The sequence below is a fragment of the Peromyscus eremicus genome, chromosome 8a (genome assembly GCF_949786415.1).
Source record: "Peromyscus eremicus chromosome 8a, PerEre_H2_v1, whole genome shotgun sequence".
NCBI classification, from domain to species: Eukaryota; Metazoa; Chordata; class Mammalia; order Rodentia; family Cricetidae; genus Peromyscus; species Peromyscus eremicus.
This window is the reverse complement of record NC_081423.1, coordinates 45,842,431-45,866,914: the sequence shown is the minus strand read 5'-3', so window position 1 is coordinate 45,866,914 and position 24,484 is coordinate 45,842,431. Positions and strand designations below refer to the sequence as shown.

At 50.3% G+C, this 24,484-nt stretch overlaps 1 protein-coding gene across 1 annotated transcript; it reads right to left on the bottom strand.

Moving 5' to 3' along the window:
- Positions 1-110: 110 nt before the first annotated feature.
- On the bottom strand, positions 111-23,087 carry Trpv2 (transient receptor potential cation channel subfamily V member 2). The gene is made up of 15 exons (XM_059270895.1): positions 22,956-23,087; positions 20,373-20,666; positions 17,820-17,953; positions 15,732-16,022; positions 14,149-14,447; positions 9,448-9,621; positions 9,022-9,177; positions 8,329-8,427; positions 7,563-7,633; positions 6,787-6,952; positions 5,385-5,451; positions 4,494-4,822; positions 3,414-3,541; positions 2,522-2,601; positions 111-309 (listed from the first exon to the last, which is right to left on the bottom strand). The coding sequence occupies exons 2-15, from the start codon at positions 20,561-20,563 to the stop codon at positions 221-223; spliced, it is 2,274 nt and encodes a 757-aa protein (XP_059126878.1). The 5' UTR covers positions 20,564-20,666; positions 22,956-23,087; the 3' UTR covers positions 111-220.
- Positions 23,088-24,484: the final 1,397 nt, after the last annotated feature.

Genomic DNA, 24,484 nt, shown 5'->3' with positions numbered 1-24,484 from the left:
CTGAGCAGACTAGCCCCTGAGCCAGGTGGGCACTTAGAGACACACATGCAAATATTACCAGATACAAGGTCCCCATAACTCCGTTCAAATAATACTTCTAGAACACTTAGTTATGCAAAAAATATTTGTATTTCCACCAAACTTCAGTAGCCTGGGAGCTAGCGGGTGTGGCTGGAAAGATTCCCTACTCTCTGGCCAGGCTGCTGCTGCATCTGGACCGTCAGTGGGACTGGAGGATCTGGAGGGGCAGATGGTCTTCCTCTGGGGCACCGTTCTTCCCAGGTTTCGAGGTGGGGTTCTTTTCATAACCTGTAAACAGAATAAAGAACACTGTGGCTTTGCCCTTGGTGTATCCCCTGGCAGTGTGTGCCAGGGAAGTAAGAAAAAGCCAAAGCTGGGTTGGTAGTGGCACACACACTTGATCCCAGCACTCAGGAGGCAGAGGCAAATGGATCTCTGTAAGTTCAAGGCCAGCCTGGTCTACAGAGTGAGTTCTAGGACAGCCAGGGCTATACAGAGAAATCCTGTCTCGAAAATGCCCCCCCCAAAAAAAAAAATAAAGAAAAGGAAAGGCCACAACCATGAAAGCCCACCGTGTTCTGGGTCTAACAGTCAATCCTGTAGCCCCATCTCCCTGTTTCCTCCTGCTGGAATCCCCTGAACCCCTTCCATGGGCCGTTCAGAGGTCTCACCACAGGAACTCAAAAGTCCCCAGAGCTGACAGGCTCTATCAGAAAACAGAACATCTGAGGCACACTGAAGAGCAGGGGAGAAGTGGGTCAGGAACTCAGGGAGCTTAGAGGAGAGAGGTAACCCTTCTTTAGTGTTGGGGGTGGACATGGACACCCTGAGAAGAGGAGAGCACAGAGACAGAGAAAGAAGTGTCAAGAAAACAAGGAATACCATAGCGTGAGTGGCTACCATGTTGACAGAACTCTGAGGAGTGAGTCAGACAACAGCTCTGGGCAATTGAGCTCCACACTGAAGACTATGACCGTCGGGACCTGTGTAGTGTGGGCCCTGTGAAGTCCTTGTTTATATTAGCCAGAATGGAACGGGACAGGCCTGAAGCAGGAAGTTTTGTCTGAAGGTTGAGGTACATGCCGAGACATCTTGCAGTGGTTACAGAGGTTCACCAGTAAGGGGATGCCTGAAAGGCTAAGTCATCAGCATCAGATAGGAGGGATGGGCCGAGATCCTCCACCTGGGTGTGAAGCGTGCAGCCACATGCATGCTGCCTGCTAGGGCAACCCCAGAACTGTTGGCAATCAAGCTGGTGTGGCTAGCAAGCAGCAGGGTTTGGGGTGGGGGTTTGGGTATGGAACACCTGGACCAGATGGGGGCAAAATGACTCATTACCCTGGCATTGCGTGAAGGGGTAGAGAAAGTAGACAGGAAGCCTTGATGTGGGGATAGGAGGTAAGAAACCAGTCGGCTTTAGGGCAGTAAAATGCCGGGAGCCTCTCGTAACAGGTCACACTCAACTTGGGAGGGCATTAGGGAGAGGGTTGAAGCATTTGGCAAGAGACATTTGGCAGGAAAGAGAAGGGAAAACTGAGGAAAAACCTTGAAAGCTGTAGAGAAGGTTGCGAGGGAGGAGCTGGTTTTAGTGGAGGCAGAGAGGTGGGAACAGGAAAGGTTCTTACTATGCTAGAACAGAAAAGGCCAAATGCCACAGAGACTTACAGGAAGTGACTCTGTATGTGTGTGTGTGTGTGTTCTGAGACAGGGTTTCTCAGTGTAACAGTTCTGGCTGTCTGCAAACTGGATTTGTAGAACAGGCTGGCCTTGAACTCACAGAGATCCACCTGCCTCTGCCTCTCCAGCGCTGGGATTAAAGACGTGCGCCACCACGAGGCAGGAAGTGACTTCTACTGTGGGGTTAAGGGGGTGGTGCTTATGTAGTGGCAGAAATCTCAGGTCAAGTAGGCTGGCCTGTCAAGCAAAGCAGGGGCCCAGGGAAATGCCACCCCTGCAGTAGGCCAGGATAGGATGGGGGTTGGGGGGGAGGGTAGAGGGAACACACTCCCTGACTTAGTCCCTTGCTAGGAACCAAATCCAGCCCAGGTCTGGACAAAGGGTACAACTGACAACCAGGGCAGGGACAGCAGAGAGGCCAGAGTGAGGCAGAAGGGCAGGACATCCTAAGAGCTGAGAATCTTTGCCCAGACAGGTCAGAAGGGCAGGCTTGCCATAGAGAAGGACTAAGGCACCAATCTCTACAGGAGGAGTAGGTGGCTCATACAGGGTTCTGAGTCCCATCCTGGACTCTCAAAGGCTATGTTACCAGCAAAGCCACAGTGCATACTCACAAGAACCAGGGCAAGCCGGGCGGTGGTGGCACACGCCTTTAATCCCAGCACTCAGGAGGCAGAGGCAGGTGGATCTCTGTGAGTTTGAGGCCAGCCTGGTCTACAGAGCGAGATCCAGGAAAGGCGCAAAGCTACATAGAGAAACCCTGTCTTGAAAAATCAAAAGATAAAAGAACCAGGGCAAGGGTGCTAACCCCAAGGCTACTCACCAGGGATGCCTGCCCCCGACGGATCCTCAGACAAGGTGGGGAGCGTTTTCTCCCATGCAGCCCAATTCACTTCCTCCACCCTGCGGTTGACAAAACAGCTCTCAAGTTCAGGGAAGCTAGCAGCAGCCTAGCAGGCTTTGCCCCTGGGAGGGATCACCACCTCCCTCCTCCCAGTGGACTGTACAGATAATGAGGAAGATGGTTTTGTTTTCTTTGTTTCCGCCCTTCCCTAACAAGGCACAGGTCCACCCACATCCCCACAAGCTCTGATCCTGTGACTCTTGGATTACAACCCCTAAGGCCAGATGTCCACGTGGAGGTAGAGGCAGCCTTCTCCCCAACTGTTCTCAGTGTCTGGGTTTCCCAGAACCACCAGAGGCTTGGGAGTGAGATCAGGTTTGTCTTTGAGGTTGTGGTCTCTCATGGCTGCTGGTCACAAATAAAGCCCTCGTCTCCTCCCTTGCTCAGCTGCTGCCCATAAAGATGTTGGCTGTGGCTGGGCATCAGTCACCACATTCCCTCTCAATCCCATCCTCTCTGAACATTGAAAAGCTTGGTTTCCATGCAAGGGGATATAACTCCAAGATCGGACCGGAAGATCTAGGGTTGAGGGTAGCCATAGTGACCCCAGAATACTGGCTTCTTAGCCTGAGAGAAAGTCAGGAATCACCAGGGAGGGACCTTAAGTTTACACCACTGGGATGGCAGGGCTGGACGGGCTAACACACAAGCAGCAGCGGCAGCAGGGCCAGGGAGTGGATCTCTGAGATCCAGCATCCCTGACCTTCCCCGCCCAGATGGAGTACTCCGTTCTCCTCAGCACACCCGATTCAGGAGTGTGAAGCTATCCTGGATCATCCGGGCACCGGCCTGTCCTGCCCACGTGGCTCACCTGAAACACCAACGCTCGTCCGGTACACCGTCCCATCTGGTGCCCACTTTCAGCAGCCTCCCTGAGCGATGCTTCCTCCTCCTGCACCACCAGTAACCGTTCTCCATCTCCAAGACAGAGATGGCTTTCTGGAGACAAAGGACACATCAAACATAGCCTCCCGGGACCCTGCCTGGAGGAAGAAGCTCCCGAGCAAGGGGGAAAGATGCCCTCACAGAAGGTTCCCCATCTGTAAACTAAGGAAAAGTCACCTCAGGTGGTGGTTGTGGCATACACATAAGGAGTGCTTAATAATGGCTTGTTCTTAGGCACTTCAGACTCCGGAGCGTATCCCCTCTCTCAGGTGCATGCCCACTCACACACATCCCCGGGCATCCCAGACCCCACTGGTGCCGGCACTTGAGACTCAAGGAGGAAATGGCCCAAGGACAATAATAACGTGGCAGGCAGCAGAGTCCAGCCTCTAGGGCAAGGCTCTCCCTGGCCAAAACCTACACAGCCTTTCACTCTCATCAAGTAAGACACAGCTAATGCTTCTATGGGGCAGGTGTGTGTGTGTGTGTGTGTGTGTGTGTGTGTGTGTGTGTGTGATATCAGACCCTCCCAATCTTTCTCCCCTCCTCCCACATCAATCTAACAGTATTTTACATGTGTGGAGCTCAGGAGGGGCCTTTGTCTTGTCCTCCGCGGGGCTTGTGCTGCATAGCCCTACCAGTAATAGGCATTCAAGACACTTGATATTCAGGCATGGTAACTCACATCTGTAATCCCTCACTCACAAGACTGAGGCAGGGGGGTTGCTGTGAGTTGGAGGCCAGTCGGTGATACATAGTGAGACTCTGTCTCGATAATAACAATGCCAATGGATCATGGTAACCGACTCAGTGAACACCTGCTATGTGGCAGGCACTGTCCTGGACACTTCCTATTCCCACGCTCCTATGATCCTCATAAGAACCCTATGAAGGAGTGAATGGCTACGTTCTAGAGGCTGGCCTTGCTGGGCTGAGCCCACGTGCCTGGGTGCTGGGCCCTCCGCAGGGTCCCAAGGGTGAGGGAGGAACGCCTCACGGGCCGTACCTGCAGCTTCCAGATGCTCCAGCTGTCAGTGGCAACGCTGTTGACGGTCTCGCTCATGAGGGCAATGAGCATGTTGAGCAGCAGAACATAGGTGAGAAGGACGTAGGCCAACAGTAGCAGCAGCACCACCCCACGGAAGCGCAACTGTTCCTGGAAGGCCAGCTCCCCCATGCCAATGGTGAACTTGAAGAGCTCTAGTGAGGCATCCAGAATGCCCCCATACGGGACCGCCTCCTCTTCCTGGCCCAGCATGGGCTGTTCGGTCACTGTGGTGTTGTTATCTGCAGGGGCTTTGGGGCTTTGGGCCTCCCGGCTCAGGCTCACCAGGGCTGTAGGTAAGTGAGAAGGGGGGTCTCAGTCTGGGAGACAACTGGGCTGCCTGCAGGGTGGGTGGGGGAGGGCATGAAGGGGTATTTGGACTGGGGAGATGCTCAGTGGGTAAAGGTGTTTGCCTCCAAATCTGATGACCTGAATTTGATTTCCCAGGTCCCACTGATGGAAGAAAAGAACCACTTCCCCCTACCCCTACCATGCACGCACGCACACACACACACACACACACACACACACACGCACACAATAAATAAATGAATAAATAAATAAAATTTTAAAATTTTTAAACTGTGTGTGCCTGTGGTCATCCCCAGCCTTGCAGGACAGAGACAGACAGATCTCTAGAGCTCACTGACCACGCTAGTTAAAAAACAGCAAGCTTCCAGTTCAGTAAAAGACACTGTCTCAAGGCAGTAAGACAGAGAACAGTAGCAGAAGACACCCTGCCTCCTGCGCAGGTCTCTCTGCGTGCATGTACGTAAGTTCCCAGACCCACATTCACACACATGCGCGCACTACACAGGAACACACACACTCAGAGTGTAAAAGAGTCCTTACCTACAGCGAAGCCGAAAAGGAAGACCAAGTAGACCAGCAGGAATCGGAGCAGGTCTCGCAGAATGACCTGGAACACACGAGCCCAAGGGGAAGGCTGGGTGAATGGCCCACAGCATACTGACCCTACGCCCCATGAGTGGGCTCCTTTGTACACACACCCCTCCCACAGACAGTGTGTGCACAGACACAGGTCATTCTGAGCAGAAGGAGCTTTTAAAAGAATCTGCCTCCAGCTCAGGTGAAAGTGGGTGAAAGTGTTTACCCGCAGGCATGTGAGCCTGACTTTGATCCTAACCACTGAGCCATTCCTCCAGTCCCTATTTTACCAGGATTTTTAAACCCCAGGTACCCACCTGCTCCTTACTCCCTCCCCCGCTCTTGCCCTGCTTGGCATTGCAGTCTCCTGGCTGTCTCAAGCATTGCCCACTTGCTCTGGTTCTTTTTCTTCACTTGTATTGTTCCCTCTGAAGAGGATGCTTCCCCCTCCACTCTGAGGTGGCTGACTCATCCTTCCAGGTCACCACTAATGGACTGTGGGTCTATCTCAGAGGTAGAGTGCTTGCCTAGCTGTCTGAGGGTCAGCGTCCCATCCTCTACACTGCATCAAAAGAAAACATAAAAACTCCCTCTTCAGCTGGGGGGGGGGGGGTGCACACCTTTAATCCCAGTGTTTGGGAGGCAGAGGCAGGCAGATCTATGTGAGTTCGAGGCCAGCCTGGTCTACAGAGCAAGTTCCAAGACAGCCAGGACTACACAGAGAAACCCTGTCTCAAAAAAACAAAACAAAACAAAACACCTCTTCAGAAAGGGTTTTGTGCACCATCTAAAGTGCCATCTGCCCCAGTCATTCTCCATAGCTCTGCTGTGTGTGTTTCCTCTGTAGGGTCTTGTAGTCAGCAATATCCTGAACTGTGTTCTTAGCAATTTCATTCCCCACACTGGAACATCAGCTTCAAAAGAGGAAGGACTTATCTGTTTTGTTCACTGCTGTGTTCCCTATGTAGAAAGAACCAGGACCACAGTGGACGCTCCTAAACACTTGTGAAATAAATGGGTACAGACCGATGCGAATGTCCCCATGTCCCAAGACTCAGATAAATGGATAAGTGCCCATGAAAATATCATCTGCTCCTTTATGAAAGATGCACATGTTCCTATGTGGACACCTGCCAACAATGTATCTGCATATATAGGAAGACATCCAGGTACATGCAGGCCCACACCCACAGTAATGTTGGACAAGTGTCTAGGTAAATGGCACATGGGCAAATAGCTCATGCTCTCTTCTGCTCAGGTTAGCTGTGGAGGATAGCTCCTGCCTCATCAGGCCAAAAGGAGTCTAGTGGGAGGTGGTGTCCGGGCCTCTGTGGTCTGGTGCACCTGGTCCACCCCCATCTCTCACCTTCTGGATCATGACACTGTAGATGCCTGTGTGCTGGAAGCCACGTGTGTAGTAAAGCAGGTTCAACCAGCCCAACACCAGGGATGACACGAGCAGGGGGAGGTACCATTCAGTCTCCATGAAACGCAGCACCTGGGACAGCACGGTGAGCAGAGCCTGGACAAGGCTGGGTGGGGACGAGATGTGGGTCAACCTCCAGGCCACTAGGCAACAGCCACCACTGACTGCCTCTACCACCTCAGATGGACTCCATCTGTCTGGAGCTGGACCAATCACAGCCTGACCTCCATCCTGGACAAGTTATTCATTTATGCTCTGGGCTTCCTACTTGGTTTTGTTTTGTTTTGGTTTTTTTGGTTCTTTGGTTTTTCGAGACAGGGTTTCTCTGTGTAGTTTTGGTGCCTGTCCTGGATCTCACTCTGTAGCCCAGGCTGGCCTCGAACTCCCAGAGATCCACCTGGCTCTGCCTCCCCAGTGCTGGGATTAAAGGCATGCGCCACCACTGCCTGGCGGCTTCCCACTTGTAATCATGATACCTGAATCAAACATTGAGACGCTCCATGGAAAGAGGCTCTGCAAAGATGGGAGTGTGAAAGGGCCCAACCAAGCTGGCCAGGAGCCAGGGTTCCCAGGTCCGGCACACACTCCCATCCTTGCCGCCTAGAACAACTTGGAGTCCTGGGTCCCGGCCTCCACAATGAGCTTGGTGCTCCCTGCCACACCCCGCCACATCCAGACCTCAGAGACAGTATGGGAAAGGAGAGATGCTCGCGTACAAGAGGATTTCAAAGTAGCTGTCCATGAATGAGATCCAGATGAAGAGACGGCGGCGCCAAAAGTACCACAGCTGCGGAGGAGAGAGAGGTCAGAGCGTGTGAAACTTGCTCTTCAGATCTATGCGCAGCCAGGCTGCCCCTGGGACTGCAGCTCCCCAACATGCTTCCAGTTATGGCCACCTGGCTAACACCACCTCAGTGCCTAAAAGGTAGTCTTTCCCTCACCACCACCCCCATATGTAGCTTGTGCTGGATAGTTTTATGTCAACTTGACACAAGCCAGAATCGTCTGAGAGGAGGGAACCCTAGCTTAAAAAAAAAAAAAAAAAAAAAAAAAAAAAGCCTCCGTAAAATCATGCTGTAGGCAGGCAAGCCTGTAGGGCATTTTCTTTTTTTTTTTTTTTTTTTTTTTTTTTTTTTGGTTTTTCGAGACAGGGTTTCTCTGTGTAGCTTTGCTCCTTTCCTGGAACTCGCTTTGGAGACCAGGCTGGCCTCGAACTCACAGAGATCCACCTGGCTCTGCCTCCCGAGTGCTGGGATTAAAGACGTGCGCCACCACCGCCCGGCCATTTTCTTAATTAGTGATTGATGGAGGAGGGCCTAGTCCATTGTGGGTGGGGCCACCCCTGGCCTGATGGTCCCCGCCTGCCTGTGAATTTGTTTTCCCAGCCGTGAAGAGAGTATATTTAACTCCCTGTAAAGTTCTGGTTTGCTTCTTGGTTAACTGGAAGCTACACAGGATGGAGAAACAGGAAGGAGTCCTTACCTGGCCCAGTAAGAGGTAAAAACCCCCAAGCAGAATCAGGATGTGGCCCAGCAGTAGCATGGAATCCCCAAAAGTCGCTTTTGATGAGGGAATGGCCGGCTGAAGAGACAAACACTCCCATAAGACCTAGAGTCTTGGGTCCCCTCCCCGACAGCTAGCTGTCCAAGAGCCCTGGGGGAGAGACAATTCTGAGCCTTCACTGTGGAGAGGTCACTCTGTGCATCAGAGAGGACGTGGGCTCTGGGGCAGGGCTCTGATTCCAGTCCTTGAGAAGCAGTTATAAGAGAGCAGTTATTAGCATTGGGTTTGGAGCCAGATTTTCTGGCCTCAGGTCATCTCTACCACTGAGAGTTTTTATTACCATAGATAATAAACCTTTCTGCTCCTCTCCCTTACCTCAGTAGTAAACTAAGAATGGCGGTCCTTCATCCCAGAGGTTGGTGTGAGCAGTCATTAGTTAACACATGCTAACCACTTAGACTCTTGACTCACATCTGGCAAGCATCCAGTAAGAATTAATTATCGTTGCTGTCATTACCCTAAGGGACCGTTTCCAAGAGCTATGGTTATATCCTTCAAGTCACCTAAGCCTCCATGTCACCTTTGGTAGGATGGGTTGGTGCTTCCTGCCCCTTCCCACTCCAGGGCTGCTTCAAGCAGGTGTGCCCCGGGACGACCCCAGCCAGCTCTTGCCTTCTCCAGGGAAGGCTGGTGGTAGGCAACAATGGTGAAGACGAGCATGTAGGCCAAGTAACAGGCGAAGTTGAAGAAGAATCTGGGGATGAGCCGATCCCATTTCTCCTGCAGAAGCTTGTTCAGTGGCTCTAAAACCACCATGCGGTGCCGGTGCTGGGGCGGGGAAAGGAGAATCAAAGCACGAGGTAGGAAGGACACAGCTGGATCGATGACGGTATGACAAGCAGCCACTTCGTGGCAGGCTCCACGCAAGGGCCGGGGGAGATGGAGAGGAGCAAATGCGGAACAGGTTCCCAGACCCAGGACCCCTGGAAGGTGCCTCCCTCCCACGTGCCGCCTCCGTTCCAGCGCTTGTGCTATGAAGTGGAGGAAGGCTTGCCCTTTGCCAGAATCTCTAGGCAGCCCAGCAGCCCGTGGACTTACCGGGCTCCTGCAGTGAAAGGCGATGATTTCCAGCACTGAGTTCTTTTCCCAGCTGTCCACCGAGGACAGGTCATACAGTGATACCCGGACAGGACCGTAGCACCACTCAGTGAACTTTCGGGAAAGGGGCTGGTACAGTCCTGAGAACTCCCGCTGCAGAATGTGCCTGAAAATCTGCAGGGCAGTCACATGAGCTCACCTGCTAGTCACCTTCCCTGCATTAATGCAATGCCAGGGCCGGGCAACATTGTGGGCCCCCACAGAGCACATGGGTCCTAGCATGTTTCAGCTTTTACAGATACCCAACCAAGGGTGAACTGTCAGGTTTACATGCCCACATATGCATAGGCTGACAGGCAGCTTGGCTCTTCTTCCCCTGCCCTGTGGACTTGTTTCCTGAGTTCCTCGGATAGCACAGAGATCCCAGCAGGGGATGTGAGGTCACTTGAAATCCGAGACCACCAGTTATGCGTGTGTGTGTGTGTGTGTGTGTGTGTGTGTGTGTGTGTGTGTTTTCTTGGATTTCACACATGAGAAATGAGGACAAGAAGGGTGCAGACTGGGGAGTGCTGGGATTAAAGGTGTGCGCCACCACCGAGTTATATATATATATATATATTTGGTTTTTCGAGACAGGGTTTCTCTGTGTAGCTTTGCGCCTTTCCTGGAACTCACTTGGTAGCCCAGGCTGGCCTCGAACTCACAGAGATCCGCCTGGCTCTGCCTCCCGAGTGCTGGGATTAAAGGCGTGCGCCACCATCGCAGAGCTTATTTTTTTAAGATTGATTTGTGTATACAGTGTTCTGCCTGCATGTATGCCTGGAGGCCAGAAGAGGGCACCAGATCTCATTATAGATGGTTGCAAGCTACCATGCGGTTGCTGGGAATTGAACTCAGGACCTCTGGAAGAGCAGGCAGTGCTCTTAACCACTGAGCCACCTCTCCAGCCCCAGAACTATGCCTTTAAAGGTACTTGTTTGTTTGTTCGTGTGTGTGTGTGTGTGTGTGTGTGTGTGTGTGTGTGTGTGTGTGTTTCACCTGCGTGTATGTCTATGCACCACATATGTGCAGCACCCACGGAGGACATAAGAAACTATCTGACCCCTGGGGCTGGAGTTACAGACAGTTGTGAGCTGCCCTGTGTGTGTCAGGAATCAAATTCTGCTCTGGAAGAGCAGCCAGTGCTCTCAACCACTGAACCATCTCTACAGCCCCAGCCAGGCCTTTAGACAACAAAGACAGGTACACACGCTCCCGCAAGAGCACCAGGAGTTGAGAGCAGGATACAGTTTTAAAATCGTTACTTATGTTTATTTTATTTTGACCTAAAAAATAACCCCTCTGAGCCGGGCAGTGGTGGCGGATCTCTGTGAGTTCAAGGCCAGCCTGATCTACAGATCGAGTTCCAGGACAGACATAGCTAGAGAAACCCTGTCTTGATAAATATCCCTCATTCTTAACACTGGCGATTGCACACTTCTGTGTGTGATATGAAACATCCCTGAGAATAAAATGTAGATCCTCACAAGGCACTTGGGAGGGAAAGGAGAACTGGGCAATGCTTACTCTTTCTACCCAAAGTACTTTCAAATAAATCCGTTTTAGATGTTAAAAATAAAACCGTAGGGGCTGGAGAGATGACTCAGTGGTTAAAAGCACTTGTTAGTCTTACCGAGGACCCTGGTTCAGTTCCCAGCACCCACATAGTGGTTCACAATCATCCATTACTCCAGTTTTAGGGTATCCAATACCCTCTTCCGACCTCTGCAGGCAAGTCACTTATATACATAAAATAAATAAATCTAAAACAAATTTTAAGTAAGCTAAAAATAAATAGCAGCACCATGTATGAATGATGCATGCCTGTAATCCCGACACTGGGGAGGCTAAGGTGAGTGATCAGGAAGAGTAAAGGTACTTGCTATCAAGCCTGATGACCTGAGTTCAAATCCTGGAACCTACATGGCAGAAAAAGAGAACCACCCCCGCAAGTCACCATCTAATTTCCATATACATGCTACGGCATGTGTTCACATTTATATACACACACAATAAAATGTGCATAAATAGAGTTCAAGGGCAACGTAGGCTGATAAGACTCTGTTTCAAAACAAACAGAAAGAAAGAAAGAAAGAAAGAAAGAAAGAAAGAAAGAAAGAAAGAAAGAAAGAAAGAAAGAAAGAAAGAAATTGTAAAAGTCTGGAATAAATATGTATGATATATAATGATAACACAGCATAATCGTGTTATTATATAACAGACACTACAAGCTACATACTGTGATGGCTAATCTTCTCAACAGGATCTAGAAGCACTGAAGAGACAAGTCTCTGGGCATATACATGAGTAATTGCCTAGATTAGGTCACTAGGGATGGAAAGACACACTCTACATGTGGATGACACCATCCCATGGCTGGGATCTTGGGCTGAATAGAAAGGAGACAGTGAGCTGCACACCACGGTTCATCTCTCTCTGCTTCCTGACTGCAGCTGTGATGTGACCAGTGCCTCATGTTCCTGCTGTGGTGCTGTCCCTGCCATGGTGACGGGTATCCTCAGTGTGAGCCAGACAAACCCTTCCTCCCTTAGTGGCTTTTTGTCAAGTGGTTCATATAGCAACATGGAAAGTAACTAATAAACACATGTAGCAAGTACATATAAGTACAATACTGGTGCCGGAGGGACGGCTCAGTGACTAAGAACAATGGCTGCTCCTCTACAGGACCCAGGTTCAAGTCCCAGCACCCATATGGCAGCTCACAACAGTCTATAAGTCCAGTCTCAAGGGAACTGACACCCTCTTCTGGCCTCCAAGGGCACCAGGCATGCATGTGGTACACAGATACCCATGCAGACATATTACATATATAATCTTGTAGAAAGTATTAAGTAATAGGAAAACCAAGGAATTTAAAGGAAAAGATAATTCCGCCTGTATACACAAAAGTGCCATTTGGTTTGGTTACTCACACAGGGACTAACCATATTGCCAAGGTTGGTCTTGAACTCTTGGGCTCGAGTGATTGTCTTGATTCAGCCTCCCAGGTAGTTGAGGCTATAGGCAACCATGCCAAACCACAAACATACGAATACTTTAAATTCTATACATCAAAAACACAGAGAACAACAACAAAAAACCCACTACCATCTTTTTTCATTTTGTTGATTGATTAACTGATTGGTTGATTCTTTGGTTATTTTGAAACAGGTCTCACTTCGTAGCTCTGGCTGGCCTGCAACCTGTTATATTGACCAAACTGACTTAGAATTCACAGAGAGCCACCTGTCTCTGCCTCCTGAGTGACCACATACTTTAAAGAAAATATTATTTATTTTTATGTGTACGGGTGTCTGTGTACATACCCAGGGAAGTGACAGAGGTCAGCTCTCTGAGGCTGGAGTTCCAGGCAGCTGTGAGCTGCCTGATGTGAGTGTTGGCACTCTAACTTGGGTCCTCTACAAGAATGATATGTGCTCTTCACCAATGAGCCTCTTCTCTAGCCTCAACCATGTCATTTATTTTCTTTCTTTCTCTCTTTCTTTCTTTCTTTCTTTCTTTCTTTTTTTGGTTTTTTGAGACTGGGTTTCTCTGTGTAGCTTTGGAGCCTGTCCTGGAACTCACTCTGTAGCCCAGGCTGGCCTCGAACTCACAGAGATCAACCTGCCTCTGCCTCCCGAGTGCTGGGATTAAAGGTCTGTGCCACCACCACCCAGCTAGTTTTTAAAGCTTATAATGAGAAAAAAAAATGTGAATGTCACAGTAGGTAAAATCTGAAACAAATCTAATAGCAAATGAGACAAAATGTAGAAAAAAAAAAAAAAAAGCTATTGGGTTAGTGTGAATGAAAATGTCCCCCAGATGCTCAGGTGTTTGACTATTTGGTCCTACCAAGTTGGTGATGCTGTTTGGGTAGGTTTAGGAGGTGTGGCCTTTCTGGAGGACATACGTCACTGCAGGTGGGCTTTGAGCTTTGAAAGCTGTGTACCATTCCCAGTTCCTTCTCTGGTTCCTACTTGGGTATTGAACTCTCAACCTGCTATTCCAGCCTCCATGCTGGCCTGCTGGCACACTTCCTTACCTGACGGTGATGGACTCATGCCTCTGGAACTCTGCCCAAATAAACCCTTCTCCAAGTTGCCTTGATCATGGTCTTTTATCACAGCAACAGAGCAGTAACTAATATAGCTATCTCCGGTATGCTGGAGCCATCACTCAGTGGTTAAGGGCACTTGCTGCTTCTGCAGAAGATGAAGGTTCAGTTCCCAGCACCCACACGGCAGTTTATAGTCATCTGTAACTGCACCCTTTTTTGGCCTTCATAGGCACCAGGCATTCTCCCAGTGCACATATGTTCATACAGGCAAAATATTTACGTACATTAAAATAAAAATAATCTTTTTTTTAAAATGTCGTTTCTTGGGAAGAGGCAGTCATTGTCATCCTGTGTGCCTTCCAGGTACCAATGGATAGTTTGAAACCTATGGCCGCACAGATGACCCTATTTAAACTCAGTTAAACAAGACAAGACAAAAAGAACTGAATGGGAGAAAGGAACGTAAGGGGACCGGTTGACAGGAAAGAGGCAGGGATAATGAAGGGCTCAGGGTGAGAGGGACCAGAATGCATTATATACATATATGAAGTGACTGCCTGAGTCCTGCTGCAGCCGAGAGAGGCAGGATAAGGAGCAGTACTCACCTCAATTTTGCCTTCCTTGGCAGCCAGCTTCAGAGGTGTGAGGCCTTGATGGTTGCAGATATCCTCAAGCTGCACCGTGGGGCAGAGGCGGGCCCCCACTTGGAGAAGGCCATCATACATGTGGATCACCAGCGCACTGTTCTCAGGCGAGTTATCTGCAATCATTACCAGAGCATGCAGGACTGTGTTGCCCAGGGAGTCAGCGGCCTCGAGGCTGGCAGGCTGGTGCGGGTTCTCCAGGAGGTAGGTCACCACATCCCACTGCTTGGTGCACGCAGCCAGAGAAAGAGGTAGCTCACCTGTGGAGCAAGAGGGCAGCTTGAAGCTGGGCGGTGGTGGTGCACGCCTTTAATCCCAGCACTCGGGAGGCAGAGCCAGGCGGATCTCTGTGAGTTCGAGGCCAGCCTGGTCTACAGAGTGAGTTCCAGGAGAGGCTCCAAAGCTGCACAAAGAAACCCTGTCTCAAAAAAACAAAAACAAAAGAGAGAGGGCAACTTGAGCTCTGGCTTCCACCTTGCCACTCTTCCTGCCCCTCAGGCAGACAACCGGTCTCCTCCCCTTTGCCTCTTTCATTCTCCTCTGACCCAGTCAACTCACTACCCTTTAATGCAAATTCTACTTGATTATGTTCGTTTTGATTTGGTGGGTTTTTGGTTTGGTTTGGTTTTTTGGTGGTAGTAGTAGGTCAGTTCTTGTTGTTGCTATTTATTTGTTTTGAGGATTTGGGGGAATGTTAAAAATGGAGCCCAGGGGGATGGGGCCGTAGCTCATTTAATAAAGTGACTGTCACAGCGGGATATGGTGTCACCTTTAATCTCAGCACCTGGGAGGCAGAAGCATCTCTGAGTTTGAGGCAACCATGGTCTACAAAGCAAGTTCCAGGGCTACACAGAGAAACCTTGTCTCAAAAAGACAAAAAAAAAAAAAAAAGCCAACAGCAACGAGAGAGAGAGAGAGAGAGAGAGAGAGAGAGAGAGAGAGAGAGAGAGAGAGAGAGAAGGCACCTGAAATCCACACTGGCCTCCATACTCACTTGAACACTTGAACACACATCAACAAGTACTAATATATATACTATATATACTATACACACATAACTTTAAAAAGTTGAATTCAGAGCCGGGCAGTGGTGGCGCACGCCTTTAATCCCAGCACTCGGGAGGCAGAGCCAGGCGGATCTCTGTGAGTTCAAGGCCAGCCTGGACTACAGAGTGAGTTCCAGGAAAGGCGCAAAGCTACACAGAGAAACCCTGTCTCGGAAAAACTTAAAAAAAAAAAAAGTGGAACCCAGGGCCTTCTGCATGCCAAGCAGATGCTCCAGCACGGAGTTACACCCTGAGTCTGCCTACTGACTCTTAGCACAAACTAGTTCTTGCAGCCCATCCTCTCCCTAGTCTGGACTTGAGTACATGCTGAGTTTCCCTGCCCAAAAGGAGATCAAGCATTCTTTAAACAAGTTGTAATTTAATTAGTCTGGTTAGAAGCAGGCAGACTGGGGTCCAGTGCCAGTTCTGCCAACCACTAACCATGTGACCTTGGACAGCGCTATACCCAATCTGTGCCTCTAAGAAAAGCTCCCTCACCAAAATAGAAACAAGTTCCTTGGTGCTTTTGGAAGAAGCGGCCACAGGCTCGGAGGTGAACATCTGCTCCATTCTCTACCAGCAGCTTCACACACTGCAGGCTCCTCTTCTCTATGGCAATATGCAGCGCACTGTGGCCACGGTAGAACTCATCGGTGCACTGGGCGTTGACAAGGGGCTGAGGATTGCCGGAATTCTTGTCAATCTGCAGCAGGGGCAGGATGCAGGCATTGATCCCATCCTGAAGATTCAGCACAGCCTTCATCAGGCACGTCTTCCCCGTGGAGCCCTCTGCAAAGAGAGAAGGGGAAGGGAGAGGCAATGTTCAGACCCAGCAAGGCTGACCATCTGCCAGTTTGTACTGCAAACCTAGGCTCCAGAGTATCCCATGGGAGGATATAAAAAGATCACTGCTATATGCAACTGGTGGGAACACAGCTTGGCTGCAAGATATTAAGACTCCAGAACACAGGCATTAAAATACCACCAGGCCTGACTACAATTTCCGCCTTAACACCAAATTTCTAAGGCATAATTCAATACACATGTAACATTATCTACATAGAGTTTGGGTGGTAGATTTTGTGTGTGTGTGTGTGTGTGTGTGTGTGTGTGTGTGTGTGTGTGTGTTTTGTTTTGTTGCAGGGTCTTACTTTATAGTTCTGGCTGGCCTCGAACTCCTAGAGACCCACCTGTCTGCCTCCCAAGTGCTGAGATTTAAGGCATGAGCCACCACACTACTCTGTGACATTCATTATCTTTCCATGAATATACAGGGCAGGGCTGAGGATATTGAGTTTGAGCTCCAGCACCACATCAAGCCAGTCATGGTAGCACATGCCTGTAATCCCAGAACTTGGGAAGTGGAAGCGAGATCAGAAAATCAAGATTGCTGAGCGGTGGTGATGCACGCCTTTAATCCCAGCACTTGGGAGGCAGAGCCAGGTGAATCTCTGTGAGTTTGAGGCCAGCCTGGTTTACAGAGCAATATCCAGGACAGGCACCAAAACTATACAGAGAAACCCTGTCTCGAAAAAAACAAAAACAAAAAACAAAACAAAAACAAAAAGAAAATCAAGGTTATCCTCAGTTACATAGCTGAGGCCATATGAGACCCCTATTTAAAAAAAACAAAAAAACAAAAAAAAACAACAGTGCAGAATTTGCAAATGGCAAATGGCTCCCTCACTTAATAACTCTGACTCCTTCAGCAAGTGATGTGGGCTCTTTTAGCCTATTTTCCTTTTTGGATAAAAGGAAATATTCTAGGGTTATTATAAAAACTTATGCGACTAACATAAACAAAGTGCTTAGCGCACCTAGGGCCAAGCATGTAGCAAGTTGAGGTCCCAGACTCCAATGTGAGCAGTCCTGTACAGGCACTGATTGATTAAATGCAGTTCAGTCTACAATGGGATAACCTGTACCATAAGCTAGGTGTGGCAGCACATGCCTTGCAACACTCAGGGGGCTAAGGCAGGAGACTAAGTCAAGGCTAGCCTGAGCTACATAGTGAGACCCCCATCTCAGCAACCAAATAAATAAATAAGATGTATCCAGTAGAGAGGGGAGCAGCATATTATAAATTATTGCATGTGGCAACACTTTATATATATAATCTTCTGGACAAATCTGAAAAGATGCCAAGCCATTAGCAATGGCCCGGGATGACAGGCTTTTTTTTTTCCCTTGGCCTTACACATTTCTTTACCATTTGAATCTTCTAGAGTACACATTTTTTTTCCCTTTGGTTTTTTTGTTTGTTTTTTGAGACAGGGTTTCTCTGTGTAGCCCTGGCTATCCTGGAACTAGCTCTGTAGACCAGCCTGGCCTCAGAGATCCACCTGCCTCTGCCTCCTGAGTGCTTATTTTATAGTACATGCAGTCCCATGAAGGCTGGAAAAGGGCATCAGATCTGCAGGAACTGCTTTTATAGATGGTTGTTAGCTTCTGTGCGGGCGCTGGGAACCTAATCTGGGTCCTCCGGAAGAGCAGCCAGTGTTCTCAACCACTGAGCCATCCCTCCAGCCCTGAGAACAGCGCCTCTCGGATCCTCAGCACAAGGGATACCAAAGGGTGAGGGGCTACCTGTGTATGCTGAGTCAGTGAGGTACTTGCTGGTCCGACACAGGTACTCTGGCAGTCCAGCCAGCTCCTCAGGGACACCCCGGGAGACCACACTGAAGAGTCGGTCACGGTCAAAGCGGTTTGGATCCTGCTGGCTGTGGAGAATGTGTTTTGTGACTCATGTTGGAGAAAGGCCACAGTTCCTCCTGCACAAAGCCACCTCATACATGGGAACATTGTCAGTACCCCTAAGCACTGCACCTCGGGTCACACAGGAATTCTTTGGAAGGCTTTTCTCTCCTAGGGTTCCTAAAGCTCAGAGCTCCAGGTGAGGAGAAGAAACCCATTGGGACATTAATCTGCTGCAATACTACCGCTCTACTCCTCCTAGGCAATCATCAGCATCAAGTGCATCATCTTTCAAAAGACTCCTTATCCCATGGGGGTCACTTCAGCTCCCTACTTTGCAGTGGCCCTCTAACGTTTTTATAGGTCTGGACAGGGTTGTATGAGGTGCCTGCAAACTAAAGGCTGCATGTATCACTGACTTTGAAGACGAAATGGAGGGATGGAGATATAGCTCAGCAGTGAAGTGCTTGCCTGGTTGTTCATCAACAGCACCAGAAAAAAAGTTGAGAAAAGCTCCTTCTTCTTCTTCTTCTTCTCAGAAAGCACCTGCTCATTAGTTAGAAGTCTGCACTATTTATCTTCACCCCAGCCCTACGGGTAGTGAGTCACTGTTCTCCTTTAGGCAAACTAGTAAAGCAATTTACCTAAAGTTACACAGTGCAGAACTGGAGTGTCATGGGGGGCTGCGCCATCTCTAACCCCAAGAGAGAGTCTCCGATGGGCAAGCAAGATGCTTCCCAGAGATAGACTATCAGGCTCACCCAGCACTAAATATCACAGGCTGGCCATGGTTTTACTGAGAAGCCACACTTCTGGGAAATCTCTTCCACAGAGCCCAGCAGAGGCCTCCTGTGGCGCATCAGAAACACTCTGGAATTGTGTTGTGATGGGCACAGTTGCTTAGTGAGATGGCCCCATCTCCTTCATAAGTCACCTAACCTCTCTTGACTTCCTTTACTCTTTGAAAAGTGGAAATATTCAAGGGTTATTAGAAGGATCCAGGGAAATATCATCAAACAAAGTGTATAGCCCATACAGTGGGCCTGGCACACGGCACATTGAGTCCCTAGATGAGTCTAGGCAACCCATTCCTAGGCCATGTCAGTACTCACAATGGCCTGCCTAACTCTGGGGCCCCTGGAACTATAAAAAGAAGAGATGAGGGGAGAGAGGGCAATTTAAGGAAAGACAGCTACTCCGTAATTTAGGGACTCTTAGGTCCCAGCTTAACATCTTGGAAAGCTGGGCATAGTAGCACATGCCTGTAATCCCACCACACATGAGGCTGAAGAAGGAGGATTACTTCAAATTGAGGGCTAGCCTGGGCTATGGGGCAAGATCCTGCCTTAGAACAAGAAAGCAAACAAGCAAGTCTCCTGTGGAATGAGCTGACCCCATAAAGACTAATGACTCTGACACATAGGGTGACTAATGGGGCCAGCCACACTTGAAGCCATGCAACCACGGTGTATCTAAAGCCAACCCTCACATCTGCAATGCCACACAGGTATGTGTCTGCATCATCCTGTCTAGATGAGCACCAGTCACCCAGTTAGCCACATGGCCACATGACCGTGAGGGGCTCTGCCACAGCCCTGCTGTGGTCTGTCTGCTTGGAAAATGCACGGCCATTTGGACAAGTGCTTCCTACCACCAGGGTGGGAATAGGAAAGCAAAGAAAGGCACAGACTGCCGGGGGGGGGGGGGGGGCATCGTGGAGCCCATTCTATCTCTAATAGGCCAGCCACACTACTCACAGATGCCTCCATGCACCTGTCTGTGCCGTCAGAAATCTGGCCACAGTTCTTTGGCACACACAACATAGTGGGCCAAGGCTGGTGGCCAAATCTCAGCGATGAGCAAGGAGAAATGGGCTTTCCTGGCAGTCTTGCTGGCCCATGAGGATTCTGGGAAGCCAAGTACAGTTCCCAGCAGGCTAGACTAAAAGCAGTAACCCCAACCCCCACAACTCACTGTCTAATTGGTAGCGAGAACACAGGAAACTCAAAGCACAGATGACGATAAGCAGAAGCCTACTGTCCTCAGTGCTCAGGGTCCACATTGCCTGAGTGACTATGTCAGCTTTGGAGCCAAGCTGAGACGCACTCAAGACATTTCCAGATGTCTTTGTCTCTCCCTGGATGCCCTGTGGATCCAGCTACCACCCCAGCTACCACAGGGACCATAATGGGTGGGAGTCAAAACATCCACAAGGGGGATTTGACTGTCAGTTGCATACTTGGTACTGAATGAGAGTGTCCCTACCAAAGAGCATAATCTTGGCAGAAGGCCAAGTATGGAGCACATTCTGGAAGGAGTAACCCAAGAGAGTAGAATGTGGGACTTAGGGACCGACACAGCTAGCCTATGAGGAAGACATGTGCTGGATTGGTCACTGAGTGACTTTGGAGTGCTGTGTGGGAGCCTCTCTTGTCCCGGCCTTACCCGGTGCCTAGTCCCTTTCGGTAGTTGAGATTCACTTTGATCTGCGGGGAGAAATTCCGGTCCTCGCCCTGGAATGGTGATTCCATGGGAGGTGGCTCACGCTTTCCTTTGTTGACTTCTTCGCTGTCTTCTTCATGGTCTCCGTCTGATGTCTCCAGCCTAAAAGCTGGGGGGCTGGGGGGTGAAGTCATACTGAGAGAGGACGACGCTCCTTACAGCTGGACCTTCTGTGGGACTGCAGGTGTCAGGACTCCCTTCTCTCTCATGCCGTGGTGGGGCAGGCTTGCCTGGGACCTGTAGAAGGAGATATTGAGAAGCCGAGAGTAGGACCTGGGGATAAAGTGCAGTGAGTAGGGTGCTTGTTAAGCATGCAGAGTGCTGGCTCCTAGTCCCAGAAAAGCATAAGCCACCAGCAATCCAAGCCAAGGTGCTGGAGAGATGGCTCAGCGGTTAAGAGCACTGGCTGCTCTTCCAGAGGACCAGGGTTCAAATCCTCACACTACATGGTGGCTCATAACCCTCTGTAACTCCAGTTCCAGAGGATCCAACGTGTTCTTCTGACCTCCCCTGGCACCAGACACATGGTGCACAAACACTCATGCTCAGAAAATAAATAATAAATTAGTAAAATGTCTTTTTAAAAAGTGGTAAAGGCACCAGGCAGTGGTGGTGCATGCCTTTAATCCCAGCACTCAGGAGGCAGAAGCAGGCAGATCTCTGTGAGTTTGAGGCCAGCCTGGTCTAAAGAGTGAGTTCCAGGATAGCCAGAGTTATAGAAAGAAACCCTGTCTCGAGAAACAAAACAAAAAAAGAGGTAGAAGCAAGAGGGTCAAGTTCAAGGTCATCCTCAGCTACAGAGAGTCTGAAGCTAGCCTAGTAGACTGTCTCAAAAAATAAGAGGAAGGAAGGAAGGAAGGAAGGAAGGAAGGAAGGAAGGAAGGAAGGAAGGAAGGAAGATAAAGAGAGAGTTCAATCAGTAAAGTGCTTGCCACACAATCAGAAGGACCTGGATCTGGATCCCCAGTCCCCACAGAAAAAGCAGGGCACTGAGGCATATCTTTAATTTCAGTGAGGAAAGGCAGAGAGAAGAGGCTCCCTGGGCTCCCCGGCCAGCCAGTCTAGCTGAATCGGTGAGCTCAGTGAGAGACCCTGGCTCAGACAAGGACGTTGAGAGTGATGAGGAAGACATTCCAGACCTACCTCTGGCATCTACACACATACACATACACAAAAATAAAAATTAAAAAAAAAAGAGAGAGCCGCGCCTGGTGGTGCACGCCTTTAGACCCAGCATTCAGGAGGCGGAGGCCAGCCAGGTCCACATAATGAGTTCCAGGACACCCAAGGCTATACAACGAGACCCTGTCACAAACAAACAAAGGAGAGGGGTGGTGGAAGAGCAAGCAGCCCCACAGCACAGTTAGCCCGACAGGAGGGAGGAGAAAGGCCGGGTGGTGAGGACATGCTGGGAAGCGGGGACCTGACAGGGTTGTCCCTTTGATATTACCTCTCAGGAAGCCATGAGTGTCTTTAGCTTCCCCCTTGGAAATTTCTGATATTTAAGAAACCTCAAACCCTGTTTAGGGGTAAGAATGTTTGTGTTCACAACCCCACCCTTTCTCGACGTGACATCGAGCCCGGTGCCCAATGGTTCAGACAGATAAAACTTCAGTTGCCGGCCCAGGACAGGCCACACAACCCTTTTATTGCGGAAAGGGAGATTCTCCAGTAAAACCACTATCAAATTTTAGGGCCAGCACAACTGAGGCGCAGAAAAAGGAAGCCAGCTTCCACCTCCCTTTATGTCATGGCGTTCCTCTTCAGTTCTCAGGACCCGATTCTGACTCATATCTGAGGGCATCAGATGCCACCTCTGTAGGGGCTTTTAGACTGGCAAGCTCCATCTGCCTTCCCACCTCAGACTCCAAACTGGGTGTGGGGTTAGCTGACTGCTAACCTCAACCTCATCAGAAAACAGCAACCACAGCCTCCATCACGTGATCACGGCTGGGCTCTGGTTAGAGCTGGGGAGCCTCTGTCTTCCTCAGAGTGCAGAAACAGGAAGGCAAGAATCAGAACCGGGTCAGGGGACAACGGGGTGGAAGAAAGGGGTAGGGGCAGGTAGGTGGAAGGAAGGGACAGAAAAGAACAGGGTAAGAGATGAAGTCCCAGTATCCTCAAAGAATTGGGTGGGGCATTTTCCACAACAGCCAGGGGACCTGACTGGCTACCTCCACTAGCATTTGTGACCCCCCCACCTTTCTGCCTACATTAGAGTATGGGCATCCTCCTTTCGTGCAGCCTAGCTTCTGCCCTCAACCAAATCCTGGCCAGTGCTGCCTCTGACACCATTTTCACCACCACCCCCCCCCCCCCAGCAGCAACAACTGTCTCCCTGGCTTCTGCCCTACCTCCTGGGATCCTCATTCTGGCAGCAGAGGAAGAGGCCTGGAGGTCCAGGGAGCCAGAGCCCACACAGACCCTTGCTCCAGGATGGAGATGCACGGAGAGCCACCCGATCATTCACTGTCAGACTTCTAGACGCAACCCCCTAGGACATCCCTAAATTGCCAATCGACTTACCACGCAGGCTGAAGCCAAGGCGTGGCGGCGGGAGGCTGCAGGCCACTAGGATCACCGAGCCTAGCGGGGCTCTCCGGCAGCGGCAGCGGGGACTGAGAGAGAGGAAGTGCATCCAGGCGGCAGGGGCGCGGCCCTGCACTGACAGGGTTGCGGGAACCTCCGCAGCCGGCTCTGAGCTCTCTTGGTGTTGTCCACCCTCAACCTGTTCGTCACGCACAGTGGACAGTGCAGGTTGAACGCCGACCGGTGAAGGGCCGGTGACTGGCCATCAGATTTATCTTCTGGACCACTGGCCACACCCTGCTCTGGGGAGACACGCCCTGCCCCTTCATCGGTGCACTTTCACCCCCCCCCCTCATGGCCAGAGAAGCCCCTGGGGCAATCAGAGGCAGCCCTAGGGTGCTGGGACCTTGGCTCGGGTGGCAGCTGGCATGGGTGTGGGATTCGTTCCGCAGTACACTGACCCTCACCCCTCCTGGTTCTTACCACTTCGTGCCCTCCAGCAGTCATGAGGTTCATAACTGGCGGACCCACAAACGAGGGAGAGAAGAGTGTGGATAGCCCCAGGGAGAGAAGAGGTTCAGTCTAACTTTTGTCCCAAAGAATGCAGCCCCACCCATGCAGCCTTATTTCCATCTAGGGAGAGATTCCCTCAGCATCCCGACCCTAGGGATCCCCAAGGCTCCAGTTTCCATGTATAAAGGCACTTCCAGAAGCAGCCAGCAGGTGGGGACAGGGAGGCCGTCAGGAAAGGTTGAAATTGTACAGCTTTGGTCCTGCCCTGGAGAACAAGGACTGTCGCGCGCCTGCGCTCCCCGCTTCCTCTCTCCCTTCCCCTCATTCCCGCCCCCCTCCCTCTCTCCTTCCTCTTTCCCTCCCTTTCTCGCCCCTCTCTCCCCATCAAGATCTTTGTCCTTGTTCCATGTCTAGAATTTTGTGTGATTGGTATTGGTCCAAACCACTAATTTCTCTCCCCTGAGAAAGCTCCACACCTCCAAATTTGTCTCCCTCTCACGCCTCGTCTTATATAATCAACTAAGGGGGCCTGCTAAAAATATAAACCAAGGGCCAGCATTTAGCACTTAGTGGCATGTATAAGGCTCTGGGTTTGACCCCCATTATCAGTAAATGAAGAAAAACTAAATAACAATAAACAAATAAATAAACGCCAAGTCAACCCACTCCTCCGCTCAAAGCCACTTTTCCATAGTACTCAGAATAAAAGGCAAACTTCGTACACCAACCTCAAACCATCCAGAGGCCCTGCCCGGCCCCGCCACCTTCACCACCCCACACTCCAAACCTGTACCATCCAGCATGGCAGTCAAAGGGTGGAGCTAATCACTAGTTAACCATAGACTCCAGGCAGTGGTGGCACACATCTTTAATCCCAGCACTTGGGAGGCTCAAGACTTTGATCCCAGCCCAGGGGAGGCTCACACATTTAATCCCAGCATTAGAGAGACAGAGACAGGAATGTAAGGTGGGCGGAGAAAGGATCTCGCCCTCCATTGAGTCTGAGGATTCAT